The sequence below is a fragment of the Trichosurus vulpecula genome, chromosome 1 (genome assembly GCF_011100635.1).
Source record: "Trichosurus vulpecula isolate mTriVul1 chromosome 1, mTriVul1.pri, whole genome shotgun sequence".
NCBI classification, from domain to species: Eukaryota; Metazoa; Chordata; class Mammalia; order Diprotodontia; family Phalangeridae; genus Trichosurus; species Trichosurus vulpecula.
Genome location: NC_050573.1, coordinates 77,168,423 through 77,182,790, shown reverse-complemented (window position 1 = coordinate 77,182,790; position 14,368 = coordinate 77,168,423). Strand labels below are relative to the sequence as shown.

Genomic DNA, 14,368 nt, shown 5'->3' with positions numbered 1-14,368 from the left:
GATAAAGGACAAAGTAAAAAGTACTCAGCAGAGAACAAAAAAAAAACTTACAAGGAAGCAAAGATGGACAGCTCTCAACACAATAAGTAGTATTTATTATGTAGGCTTTCATGAAATGGAAACTTATTGCTATATGTTTTGAATTCTCTTTCACATTCTGCTGTGCACATGGCAATGCTTTTTCTCTTTTCTTATTTTGTATTATTTTAGCTTTAGTATTTAAGCTTGTTTCTTTTTTCTTTTCTTATTTTGTATTTAAGTTTAAAGTAAAAAAAATTACAAATTAAAAAAAAACAAAAAACCTTAAATCTGCCTTTTGCAACTTCTACCCATTGTTTCTAATTCTATTGGTGGAGACAAGTAGAACAAGTCTAATAGTTCTGCCACACGTCAAATTCTTAAAGATAGCAACTGTGTTTTTTCTTCTCCCGGTCCTGTGCTCCCTCCCCATTCTACAACCTGCAGTTCAGATCCTTTCTTATAACAGGCTAAATAGCCCTGCTCTCTTCAAAAACAATCTCTATGCCAATTATGTACTTAACCTTTCTTTCACTCCTAACCTTGATCTGTACAAGATGTTGATCCTTTTTTTTTTTTTTTTTAGCACATTCACATCTTGGTCTAATTATATTTAGTGCTTTTGCAGTTTGCCATCTAATGGTATACTGTCAAAGCCACAACACCATCTTTTCCATAAAAGTAATGAGAGTTTATAACTCCAAGTCCATTGCTCCATCCAGATCATAAAGCATTCTCAAGACAAGTAGAAATGATTTGGTGCTGTCCATGGTGCCGATCTCATACCTTACCATGGATGTCATTCCTTGTCCATGTGAATGTGGTCAATCTGGCCAGCTAGATCCTAGATTGAGGCCTTGCTTCACAGAAGGTACCCTCAGTTCAGCAGCATACACCATTAGATGCTTGCTAGAACCTCTGTCATTGGCATTAGGGTTTTAGCCATCTTCTGCAATACCTTTTCAGAGCAATGAGCCTCTCATGGCATTTATTGCTCAAGTAATCTTGGGAAAGTCACTTAACTTCCCTGGGACCCAGTTTTCTCATATGCTAAATGAAGAGGTTGGCCTAAATGGCCTCTGAAATATAGCTCTAGAGTAATATAATCCTGTGATCCTCTATCACTCCCTTAATTCCTACCAAAAATAGGGAGGATGCTAGACATACTGAAACTCTCAATCTCTGATCCTATAGACAAGATCTCTGAATGTCAATTGCTAAATTTAACCAAAATTTTAAAGATATACAAGGCTAATGAGGCATTTTGAGACCTGGGTTCTATTCCTTCCTGGCACTAGTCCCTTAGTTGCCGTTTACCTTAGTTTCATCACCTGGGTTGGGGGGTGGTGTGAAGTGCTTTTGGAGTAGGAAAAAAGTTCTTTAACAATAGACTATACAAAATATATAGTCAACACTACAGTAACTTCACTAAAATATGGAAGCAGTGCCATGGATAGCACCCGAACCCTTCCTAATTTGTTTAAGAATGCATTATGATTTGGATGGAACAATGGACTTAAGAGTGTCTGGCAAAACTTACAATGAGAGCTGTCCTAAAGTGCCTATCTCATTGGTAGTTGAATACATTATTGGAGATATGCAAACAAAAACTGGATGACTGATTACTTGTCATGTAGGATGCAATGGACATTTTTTTAGTATGGGTTGGACAGATGGCCATTGTGGTCCCTTCCAACAATGAAATTCTGTGACTCTGTGATTCTGCTTATGATACTTGCTAACAATGTGACCATAGGCAAATCACTTCCTCTTTCTGAGCCTGTTTTTCTCATCATAACATGGGTACCTACATCATCAACAGAGTTGTTATGAGGCTCAAATGAGATAACGTAAGTAGAACACTCTGAAAATTTTAATGTGACATGAAAAATTTAGTTATCATTCTTGTTAATATTTTTGTTTGAGGGCTCAGTTTCCAATTTCTAAGCATAAATGCTGACTATGGAAGGAAGTGGCTTTATTATGGCAGATGTAGCAGGAACAATATCTTAGCTACTGCCCCCATTCAATTTGGGCTAGTTTTCTTCTTAAAAAGTAGTCAAGACTTTATTGGCTAGGAGGTCTAAAGGCTCAGGCTAATGATATCACTTCATTGTCCCCTGAGTAAAAATAGCCACAGGGAGCTCTAGGTTCTCTGATTCTTAGAGAACTAAGATGGATAAGACAGGCAAAGCAGCTGAATCAATTGGAGGTGTCCTCAACGCCTCTTTTTGCTGAATTTCTCTCTCCTGCTATGACTAAGTAAATCTCCTGTTGCTACCTATTGAATGACCTAAAGTATATCATTTTGTTCCAATATCAAATTTAAATTAACAAGGGACTAGTATGCATTAGGCTCAACCCCGAACATCAAGGAACACTTCTTGAATATTCACACATAATCTAGATAATTGACAAGATAGAGAACTCATGGAAAGAAACATAGTTTTGCTGGTAAATGTAAATCAATCAGCTCTTTGGAAAAAATATATGAATTACATACTTTTAAATTTAGTCTTCATTATTAACATTTTCTCCATCACTTACTTAAATCTGGAAAAATCAACAAAACAATAAATCAAGCCTTGATTTACAGTGTTCACTGATTTGTACAGTGTAAATGCTCACACTGAAAAATTAAGATTCTTTTCAAGCTGGTTCCAGCACAGCCCCAGGATGAACCTAGATTTGATTGCATAAAGTATAGCAAGCAAGCTTCATATAAATTTAGTTTTCTTGTTCCTTGTCAGTGGTATGGTATTCCTCTCCTTTCTCCTTGAAGAGAAGTTTGCCAACAATGTTCTAGCTCTGTATTGCTTTCAATACAATATAAGTAAACAATCATTTATTAAGTGCCTACTGTATGCAAGGTGCTTTTTACATAGGATCGTAGATTTGGAGTTGAAAGGGGCTTTCAACAGCATCTGGTTTAATCCCCTTATTTTATATAGGAGAAACCTGGAATAGCCAAAAAAGAGAAAGTTGATTCTCAGAAAAGCAGTTTAGTGGGATGACAATTTAAGATTTTGAAGATGGCTCTCAGGTGGAGAAGGTGTCAATGACAACCGGGCTCTTGTCCTTGACCAGGCTTCAAACTCAGTCTCTTTTTCTCGCTTCAGACCTATATATTTTTCTTCACTAACTCAGTCTTGTGCCAGGGCTGCCAGATCTTCAGCCTTGCACTCACTGAAGATCCAGGATCTTGTTGGGTCCATATTTCCATTTTTAACAGGTGTCTCTCAGGCTGCTAATCTCAGGATGCACAGTTCCAATCTTTTCTATTTTCCTGGTGGGACAAGCAGGTTGGTGTGGGAAACGGTCACTTTTTCAACAGAGACTAGAGTAAAGGAAGGAAGAATGAGAAATAGTGTCAAGAGGTTTTGAGATGTGAGAAGGGGAGAAGCCAGTCAAAGCAAACAGTCTCTTTTTTCTCAGTAAAGTATGAGGTAAGTATCTTAGCTTAGAGGGTGGAAAAAAGGATAGTGTGACAGATTTCAGGAGGGAAGAGCAAATTTGGAACAATCTCTATGGAAAGTAAAACGGAGACTCAATTAGGGAAGAGTAAAAGGATTGTCTTGCTTCAGAGGAACCAGTTAAAATTAGGGAACATAAATTTATAATGGTTATCATAGTTTCATGATTTCCTCCAGTCCAATTTACAGTATGTGAGTAGGAGCAGAGAAGAGAAATGATGGCAGTTATCCAGGGTTGGGATTTGGCAAATCATGAATGTTGATAGAAAAACAGAGCAAGAAATAGATTTTTTTAAAAAAATTTCACAGTATGCGTATCACATATGTGACACTTTTGTTTGCTTGAATTCTTGCTGCCACTTTTAAACATTCAGGGAGATAGCTATCACAGAAGTTAAAATCTGGAAGGAGGATTTGGAACTACTCAAAGTGCGATACACGAATCAACCAACAGGTGACACCCTACATGAACTGCTCCACTCAATGGCAAACAATTGGTGTCGTCCTTTATTTTTTGTCATGAAAGCAACATTTACCTCTTTCTCAGAACACTGCTTCCTCAATTCTAACATACAAGAAGAAAATATTGAAAATAGTGTGCCCATCAATAATCTTGGCCTTGGTCCTACTGCTTAGAACCATTTTTTTCTCATTTTCTCTCCCCACAAATGATTAACATATGCAACAAATAGATCACTATATTTTAATATGCATGAAATTAATAAACACTTTGCTACTTCCCTCCAAAAGAAGGATTATTCTTTTTATTTCTTTCACCATAAACTTACATAGACTCTGGGACTAGGGGAAGAACTTTTGCAATGTTCTTCAGTGACAAAGCAAGGTGGAGAAGGGAAAACTTTCTGTCAGCTTGCCCAGTCTGATAATTAAGTAGAAGTAATTGTACCTTGCAGGTGGCAGTAGCATCTGGGTGGTTTTTAGTCAGATGGCAATCATCTCCTCCTTGTAGTCAGGTTTGGTCCCTCCTGGTCCCCCAAATAACTTTCTCCTAAATATGGAAGACTCAAAAAGCAGAGAGAGCAAAGTAAAGTTCTCCCACATTATATTCATTATTTTAGGCTGTGCCTCTGGGAAAGTCATTTAATTTTTCTCAATCTTTGTTACCTGTAAAATCTGGTTAATACTAGCTCCTACCTCATAAGAGTTATTGTGAAGACCCATTGGAATAGCAGAAATAAAGTGAAAAAGTACTATATATATGTATATATATATATATATATATATATATGCTATCTTTAATTACCATTATAATATGATAAATTCAACTTGTAGGTTTCTAGGCTGTCATGCTTGCTTGTGCTTTTTTCTGCTTCCTTCTGTTCTCTTCTCTGTATTTTAAAAGAAGATGCCACATGGCTGATGCTGCCTTCCTTCCTTCCTTCCTTTCTTCCCTAACACCCTTCAGCTTCACTTTCCACCCCTCTCCAAAGAAAAAGAGAAACAAAGCCCTTCCAACAAATATACAGAGTCAAGCAAAACAAATTCCCAAATTGACTGTGTCAGAGCATGTAATCTTATTCTGCATCATGACTCCATCATCTCTCTGTAAAGAGATGAGTAGCATCCTGTGAAACAGTAATTGGTCATTGGATTGATCAGCACTATCAAGTCTTTCCAAGTCATTTTTCTTCATAATACTATAATATTTATATCACAATTTTATCATTTATATCACTATATATTATAATATTATATTACATAATACTGTAATATTTATACAATATACATTGTATAAATATTGTGTAAATGTATAAATTTTATAAATCCTGATTCTGCTCACTTCACTCTGCATCATTTCATAGAGGCCTCCTAGCTTTCTCTGAAACCATCTATTTCATCATATTTTATGGTGTACTAATATTTTATTACATTCATACAATATAGTTTGGTTTTCTATTCCCTGATAGATAGGCATTCCTCAGGTTTCAGTTCTTTGCCACCAAAAAGAGAACTTCTATATTTTTGCACATATAGGTATTTTTCTTCTTTCTTTGATCTCTTTGGGGTATAAACCTAATAGTGATATCATTGGCTCGAAAGTTAGTCACAGTTAATTGACTTTGAGGGAATAGTTCCAAATTGCTTTCCAAGATGGCTGCATCAATTCATAGCTCCACCAACAGTATCTTCGTTTGTGTTCCTATTTGTCACATCCCCTCCAAAAACTGTCATTCTCACCAATCTGATAGGTGTAAGTTAGAACCTCAGATATGCTTTAGTGTGAATTTCTATAATCATAAGTGATTTGGAATAATCTTTCATATCTTTTTTGATAGCTTGAATTTCTGCCTTTGAAAACTTCCTGTTCATAACCTTTGACCATTGATCTATTCAGGAATGGTTATTGTTCCTATATATTTGAATCAGTCCCTTATACGTCTTGGAAAATGCGACATTTATCAGAGAAAATTGCTGCAAAGATTTCCTTAAAATTATCTGTTTCCCTTCTAATTTTAACTGCTTTAGCTTTGTATAAAATTTATTAAATTATATTTATAATATTTATATATTTAATTTTATAAATGTTTTAAATCATTAAGATGGTTGACTTTATCTTCCATGACTTTCTCTGTCCCTTATTTGAACTGAACCTTTTCCCTAGCCATAGATATTAAAAGTAATTTTTTCCTTGCTCTTCTTTGTTTATGATATCACCCTTTATGGAGTCATGGCTCTGTCAAAACTTATGTCTACTTTCTGTAAGGCTGCTTCCTGGTTTTCCCAGAAGTTTTTGTCAAATAGTGATTTCTTGCTGAGGAAATTGAGGGGATTAGAACGGCAAGTGATGGTGGAAATTGAATGGAAATGGAGCTAGCTCAGTTCCCTTTCTATTCAATTACGGGTCTAGTCCAATTTGTGTCCTGTGAGAAAACTTTATTCAATTGTGGGAATTGGGAGAAAACTTTATTGTATTGTTTGGACCTAGCCCTGTGTATCTGGAAAGTTGGACCACTTCTTCCTGCTGCTTAGAGACCCTTAGCTAAGGATCCAGGTTATGCTGACCAGAAACCCAGTCAGATTCAAAGACTGATGGATGGAGTTTTCTCACAATCATCCATTCATCTCAAGTAATCCATGTCTTATCTGAAAACTGGCCGTGTACTAATCAATCACCCATTGTTTCCATGTTCCTTTGATTGTTTACAGACACATGGGGGGAGGAGGATGCCTTCTCTGATTTCAGGGAATTGTACCTGTTCACTCTTCCCCTCCCAACTGGGAAAGGCCCTGATCTATCATCCAATTAGAAATCACATGACCTGATGTATTGTTTCCTTTTAATTAATTGGCCTTATTTGATGAACTGTTTTTGATGTATGAAACTCAGTCTCCCTCTGTATTTGGGATCCAGTGCTAAAGCCGAGGAAAGGGCCTGGTTCTGATTTGTTGGCCAGTTGGCACACAGCCTTTGTTTCCTCAGTTATTTCATCTTCCACCCACTATTATTATCTTAATAACTGTGTTCTTTGTATTCGGTGAATACTATGCTACTGTGTTCATTTGCTTCCACAGATTGTGTAACTCACTGATTCACATGTTTTTTAACCAGTACCTTGAGATCTGATGCTGCTAAGCCTCTTCTTTCCCATGTTTTTTTTCGTTATTTCCCTTGAGATTGTTGAACTTTTCTTCTTCCAAATTCATTAAATAGGTTTTTTATGAAAGGATTCTTTTTGTTGTTGTTGGTTTATTTGCCCATCCTTCCAGCCTAATTTTTCAGCTTATATGTTAGGGCCAGGCTCTGCACATGACTAGAGGCAAGGTGGTCTGGCAGGCTGGGGACCTGCAAGTTTTCGGTCTTCCCAAAGTGGTCTGATTCAGGGCAAAGTCTGATTGCTATCCCCTAGTCTGAGCTCTGCTAGTTCTTGACCTGAGTTTGGGCTTGAAGCTCAGTCCTATGGGCATACCTCATTAGAATTTCATGCTACTATTACAGGACTCAGCCATTATTAGCCAGCTGGAAATCTCTGCTGGTTCAGAGAGATAGAAATACAGACTTCCCTTTTTTTGAGATTCCTGCTTCAGATTGGGCTGGAAGTCGTAACTAAGACTGACTCGATTCCAGAGATTAGAACTACCCAGTGGCTGCTTACTCCTGAACTTGCTCCTCGGGGAGTACCCAGCCTAGGACAAGTGACCACTCTTCACCCTGAAATATCACCTCTAGGTGCAAGCACCCTCCTCAGCGCACCCTGAATCTGTGATACAGAACTGGTAGAGACTGACTGAGCTGCCAGGTGACACCCATTCCCATGCCCTACACAAGTTCAGGTTTCTTTGTGCAAAATCCTCGAAACTCTTCTTATCCTGGTGCACAGCCTCTCCTTGTGCTGGGATGCACCACATAGAACATTCTCCTGGCCAGAACTTCTCCCTTCAGACACCTAATTACTGAGTGACACTGTGCAAGTCACTTAACCTTTTGCCTCAGTTTCCTCATCTATAAAATGAGCTGGAGAAGGAAATGGCAAACCACTCCAGTATCTCTGCCAAGAAAACCCCAAATGGGGTCACAGAAAGTCAGACATGACTGAAACAACCCAATAATAACAACAACATAGTCCTCAGCATCCTCAGACTTGTCTGCCTATTTCCTCTGGGATGGAAAAAATGATTCTCTTTGATTTTTTTCTCAGATATTCTGACCAGTATTCTTCTTGTGCATTTTCTAGATCTGTCTAGAGGAGTTGTGGAGGAGGGGAGAGCTTGCTAGACTTCTTGTGCTATTTCATTCACCCTCTAGGCTCTGCCTCTTTCCTTCTTCATTTTTGATATGAATAATTTTTTCCTCCATATTTTAAAAAATCAAACTGATTTATTGATTTTATTTGGGTAGCTCTGAATGGAGTATTTATGAGAGCATACAACTAAGAATCGCACAGAATGAGAAGCCTTGGTAAGCTGAGATCTGCACCACCAGAGGGAGTATTCGCATCGGTGATCGTTCTTCATGAATCTATTCAAGTTTAATCATCTATATCTTTTCTCCCACTTAGGGTATAAATTTCATGAGGCCAGAGACCTTATCATATGGAAACTTTGCATTTCCCCCAGCCCACCGTGCTGCTCGGTACACAGTAGATGTTTAGTAAATATTGTTTGACTGTTGAATTGGAAGGAGCACTGGCTCCGGAGTCAGAGGTCCTAGGTTCAAACCCCACCTCCAATGGGTATTATCTATGTGACTTTGGGTAAGTCGTTCAACCTCCTTTGGCTTCAGTTTCCTCACCTTGCAAAATTCAGGGGTTGTATCAGATGACCTCTGAGGTCTCTTTCAGATTCGGGTCTACGATCTTATAATTTCAGTTTGAAAACCCTAGCTATTATCTCTCCCATCTTGATAACTCTTAGACTGTGCCAGCTGCTGGGGAATTCATAGATGTTGGGTGGATAAATGAAATTAATAAGACTGTCGTATTTTCATAGAAAATGAATGTTCACTGATCTACTCCCCCATCTTCCAAAAATATTATCACGTTCCCCAGTACTTGGGATGATAGAAGTCTGGAGAATAAGACGGAAGAAGATAGAGTGCTCCTTGCAATGGCCAGACTGGGACTGCCCCACCCCCAAACCTGTTTGCTCACAATAGGGATGAATCTTCATGAGATAATAGGGAAAGGTATTGGCTGACTTGCATGTTGTAAGAGAGGAGAAAGTCATGATGGGGCAGTTGGGTGTGCCGAATCGGATGCTCTCTTCTTTCTTCCTTTTGTCACTGAGATTTGGATGCTGCCTCCCTTGCTTGCCATACAGGGAGAAGGGGAGGGTGTATTTTGGCTGTTACTGGACAGAATGGGGCAGCTGACTGCCATGTGGACAAGTGACAATTAACCTTGGAAATAAGCGCCGTGAGACCATGACCTTGTGGCAATTGAGAGAGACTTCTTAGACACCATTGAAGTACAGAGGAACAGAAAGCTCAGTCACTGAGCAGTTGCTGAGATCTGTGTTCTTATCTGTATAGAATGAGAACAGTGGCAGAATGGCTGAATCTGCCCAGGAGCCAAAGCAAGCAAATAGAAGCCAGCATGCAGAGATCTGAGTCTGGCCTGGGTAGAGAACCAGAGTTTTCAACATCAGCTTGGCAGAAGCCTGGGAGACCTCCCAAACCCCCAGCACCTCCCCACACTTCCCTGAAAGGTGGTCCAGACACGCATTCCTTTAATCTCTCCCATGACCAGTAGCAGTAGATTGTTCAGGACCTTCCATAACCTCAAAGAATTGAGAAGATAAACCGGAGGAGGTTTGGAGATGATAGAGCAAAAGAAGCTGCTTGATACTGTCATTGCAACTTGATTACTCTAAATAAACCATGTGGCCACAGGAAATTTGACCATAATATCGACATAAGTGGTCTGGATCAAGCTGGAAAATCTCACATACAGCAGGTACAGGGGCTCTAAAACATTATATTGTCCCTTTTAAAAAAAAATCTCAAAGAATCACTTTGTATCATAACCCTGGGACTTATTGAAAATCTAGGTCAGCCAGGGGTTCTTTCTTGCTGCACCTGTTGAAAGTCAGAGAGTTGGTGTGATTGAGTTGCTCACATATATACATGAAGAGATCTTTGGTGAAGAGGAAGAGGGGTCTGGCGAGGGCAACTGGGATGGTGGGTAGCTAGCACAGTACTCTATCTAGTGGATGAAAATAATAAACTATACTCACTTCCTGGAAGCAATGCTCTATCATTCTGTAGGCCTCGAGAGAATTCTCTATAAACATTTTTAGGGTCCTTAGTTAAAGACTAAGGGGCAGCCAGGTGGCACAATGGATAGAGCGCTGGGCTTGGAGTCAAGAAGTTAGGAAGACTCATCTTCTGAGTTTAAATCTGGCCTCAGACACTTACTAGCTGTGTGATCCTGAGCAAGTCACTTGACCCTGTTTGCCTCGTTTTCCTCGTCTGTCAAAAGAGTTGGAGAAGGAAATTGCAAAGCACTCCAATGCCTCTGCCAAGAAAACCCCAGATGGGTTCGTGAAGAGTCAGACACAATTGAAAAATGACAGAACAAGGACTACAGAAGGCAGGACATAAGCCAGAGTCACTTGGGACAACTACCAAGTGAATTCAGGTTCCTATAAGGTACCTAGGGTACCCTCCCCTTAGACCCGCTTCTCACATAACTCTGCCCGGTTGAGGAGTCAGTAGCCCGAGGGGCTAGGAACATATGGCCACTCTTTCCCCAAGATCCAGTCCAGAGTAGAAACCCGGGGAGGTTCCCAGAAGGCCAAAATCCGGCAATAAGCATAACGAGGAGTGATTTTCTTAGGGAGCCTGTTGGATGTCTGCCATCTATCTCCGGAGCTGATGTGAAAGACTGGGGAATATCTGGGTTCCCTCTACGCCTGAGAGTTTTCTTTGGCTGGTCTAGACTATTACCTTGAACTCTTCTTCGCTGGGGACAATGATCTTTTTATTTGGTCACAGACTGGTAATGAATCTCCCCCTTCCCTTCCTCCTCTCTTCTCTCTGGAAGAAACTGTATATGTCCAATTCAGTCACTACTGATCAAGCTCCTGCTACGGGCCTGAGCACCCAATTCTCAAAGGGCTACGTATCTGGAAGGAATGGGGAACTAGAACGATCTCAGGATCCCACTACCAGGCTGTTATTTATTTTGTGTTAGCCAAACTACCTATTCAGTAATGATAAAGTTGTCTCTCAGACAGTGCTTTTTAGAGAGAGACAGCTGAGCCTTCCCTGAAGGCAATAATCTTGAGAGGTTCTTGGACCGGAGCAATGTTACCCTCCTCTTCCCCCTCACCACACCGCTCTACAATTCAGATCAGCACTGGAAGGGAACTTTTAGAGATCCTATAATCCAGCCTCATCATTTTTTAAGTGAAATAACAAGAACTTGGTGAGAGAAGTGATTTGCTCATCAAAAGGGGTGGCTTTAGAACCCAGTCTCCTGACTCCTAGTCAGAGAGACTCTTACCATTCAGCAAATATTTATTAGCCACCTATTGGATAGCGGAGCTGGGGAAAGTCACGGGATTATGGGATTTAGAGCTAGAAGAGAGTTTAGAGACCCTCTACTTCAATTCCATTACTTAACATATGGGGAAACTGAGGCCCAGAGAGGGCATGCAAAAGACATGCCAAGGTCACACTGGTAGTAAAGACCAGAGCTTGGATTCCAATCGATGTCTGCTCAGCCCAAATCCAGATTTCTTTCCACATATATACTGACTCCTCATTATACCTGAGGGACAAGGTCTATGCCGACCCAGGATGAGATTAAATTCTGCTCTAGTTTCGCTTCTGGATATACACATAAGAGGCCAGGAATGAAACCAGGCAGGAGAGAGACAATGGCCTGAACCTTGGAGCTGAAAATTTTGTTCCTGTCTTTCTCCCTCCCACTTATTTGCATGAAAGGACGAAGACATTTTCGAATTGAGGACCAGGGGACCCTACCCTCTTAGAGCCCTTGGCAGTTTGTTGGGAAGGCAGCCTTTAAAACAGACAGTATAATTAAATAATTGGAAATTCGTTAGGGAGCCACAAACACTTTTTTTTTGACCCTAGGCTAGTGTGAAGTTTCTAATAGAGTTGCAGACCTCAGTGACCAGGATATACAGTTCACAAAGCAGATTTCAGCCTGAGGGCACTAATTATTTGGGACTGCTCTGGGTTTCAAAGAGTTTAATGCCTGGGGCAAGTACTCTCCTTCTGGAGAGGAAATGACCATCCTAGCTAAGTCTCTGAGAAACTGCTAGACCTTCCTGAAGGGAAAAAACTGTTAGGACTTTGTTTCTCTAGTCTAATGACTGGATGTGTTAGGGCTGGAGTCTTCCGCTAAAAGAGAAGTATCAGATAATAGCAGACTCTACCCAGTCTCCTCTAAAGCTGAGAATTTCAGATAAAGTCAGAAACTCCACAATCTCATGCCCAATGGAATCATGCCTAGCAGCAACAAGCTGGGACCTTGAGACCACGAGAACTCCATGGAAAGTAGCCATTTGAGATCAGCCAGGAGCAACGCACAGCTGAGACTTTCCATGCGCAGCATGGAGCCGACCCAACGGAAGCAGCCCAATGATATCATCAGAGAAATCGTTAGCCCTGTCACACTAAAGAGATGAATTGCCCTTCCACGCACGTGCCTTGACCACATCTTCCCTATGTGTCTGCCTTTCCACACTTGTTCCTTATGAGTATCAGGGGTTTGGGGGAAATTTTTTTATTGCTAGTTTTTTACTATTCTATATCATTAAATACCTTTGATTTGAATCGTGTCCTTTGATTGACTAATCAAGGTAATTGGAGGGGCCTTATAAGCCACGGTCCTTGTAAGCTACGGATACAGACACACAGAGTACCTTGGATCACCTTGTCTAGGGCGCTCACTTTAAGAGTCAGGGCATCTCAAAGTACAACGCTGAGCTTCCCCCTCAAGGGACCCAAGTAGGCTCTGAGAATGCCAAGTGAGCACGACTAGGGGGAGGGTCTAAAGTGGTACTCAAATCCAGGGGATCCAGGGTCTTACATGCAACGAAGGCAAATTCTGGAACATGTTCAGGGTCAGGGCCAGTGACTATTGTCTCTGTCTGACCAGGGTGAGGGGGAAGGGAGTCCATGTCAGTCCCTCACTCCATGGGACAAGTGTCATTGACTGTCTGGAAGTCTGGCCATAACTGCATCAGCTCCTGGGGCTTGAAATGGTGAACCAGGGCGAGTTGATGGAAGGCACAATGTTCATACTCCTGCCGGATGATCAAGAAGGCATCAGGGGGGGCAGGTGTTGGTTTTATCCCCAGCTCTTGGATGCACAATCCAATAAACACATCCTCCAAGTAGATGGCCTTGACTCTCTGGGCCATAGCCAAGACCCTAATGGCCAGGGAGACAGACAGCACGTAACCTGGGCCGGCACAGTACACAGGGTACTTGTCTTGGGGGTACAGCTCAGGGGGAATGTACCACTTGTCATCCAAGCTCCGCTGGGGCTCTGAGTCAAGGTAGATGTAACCTGTGATAAAGTTTGGTCGTGTAGGTCGCTCAGGATGTAGCACCTGACGAACCAGGAAGCTGGGGTTTAGGAAGACATCATTGTCCACCTTGAGCACATAGTGGGCAGTGGGACAGTACTGGGCCATCCATTCCAGTCCCATGAGGACCTTGAGAGTCAAGTTGCGGTATGTATCCAGGAAGCCCACCTGGAGGAGATCCCCATGCTCCCTGTCCTCCTCCTCCAGGAGGGCCTGAACTTCTTTAGCAAAGAGGGGTTGGGGCAGGCCAAGAACAAAGAGGCGGCAGATGACCACATTAGGCACCAATGTCTCATTGCCCCATGTTTCCCGGATGATATGGCGTACCCCCACCTCCTGGGGCTGGGTCATCACCAGCATGAGCAAGAAAGGGGCACCTTTGGGACCTTTACATTTGTCAGGATGGTTGATCAGGAAGGGGTAGGGATAAGGATAATTCGGGTCCAAGGGGTGTGGTGTCCGAGTCTGCCACTCAAACTTCCTCAAAGAGATCCTTGGGGATGGAGGCCTCAGATTCATTGAAGATGTCCAGGATTCTAGCAGCTGACCTACCAGCAGCACTAGTAGCCCCAAGAAAACTGTGCCCAGCAGAGCCCCGAGCACTAGCCGTCGCCTTAATAACCTCATGGTACCAATGTCCTGGGCAGAGAGGAACAAGAAGCCTGGTCAGTGATGGGCACTTATACCTGCCCTGATCTCCATGCATCTTTAAGCAAGCTGTTTTCTGGACCTGGATTTGTAGATCTGGTAGCACTAAAATACAGGAGAGAAGGGAAGCAGGGTCCCCTACCTACACTTTGTGCCAGGCCAGCCACCAATTTGGCTGAGTTAGCAGAGAGAGGGACAGGTAAGTAGGG

General features: G+C 41.5%; 1 protein-coding gene across 1 annotated transcript; it reads right to left on the bottom strand.

The window, feature by feature from the left end:
* Positions 1-13,109: 13,109 nt before the first annotated feature.
* On the bottom strand, positions 13,110-14,138 carry LOC118843029 (beta-1,3-galactosyltransferase 2-like). The gene has a single exon (XM_036750411.1). It carries the CDS (start codon positions 14,136-14,138, stop codon positions 13,110-13,112), a length of 1,029 nt encoding a protein of 342 aa, XP_036606306.1.
* Between the last annotated feature and the right edge of the window lie 230 nt (positions 14,139-14,368).

Excerpts from the sequence above, each read along its gene's own strand:
- LOC118843029 (XM_036750411.1), bottom strand. The coding sequence starts at position 14,138 with ATGAGGTTATTAAGGCGACGGCTAGTGCTCGGGGCTCTGCTGGGCACA.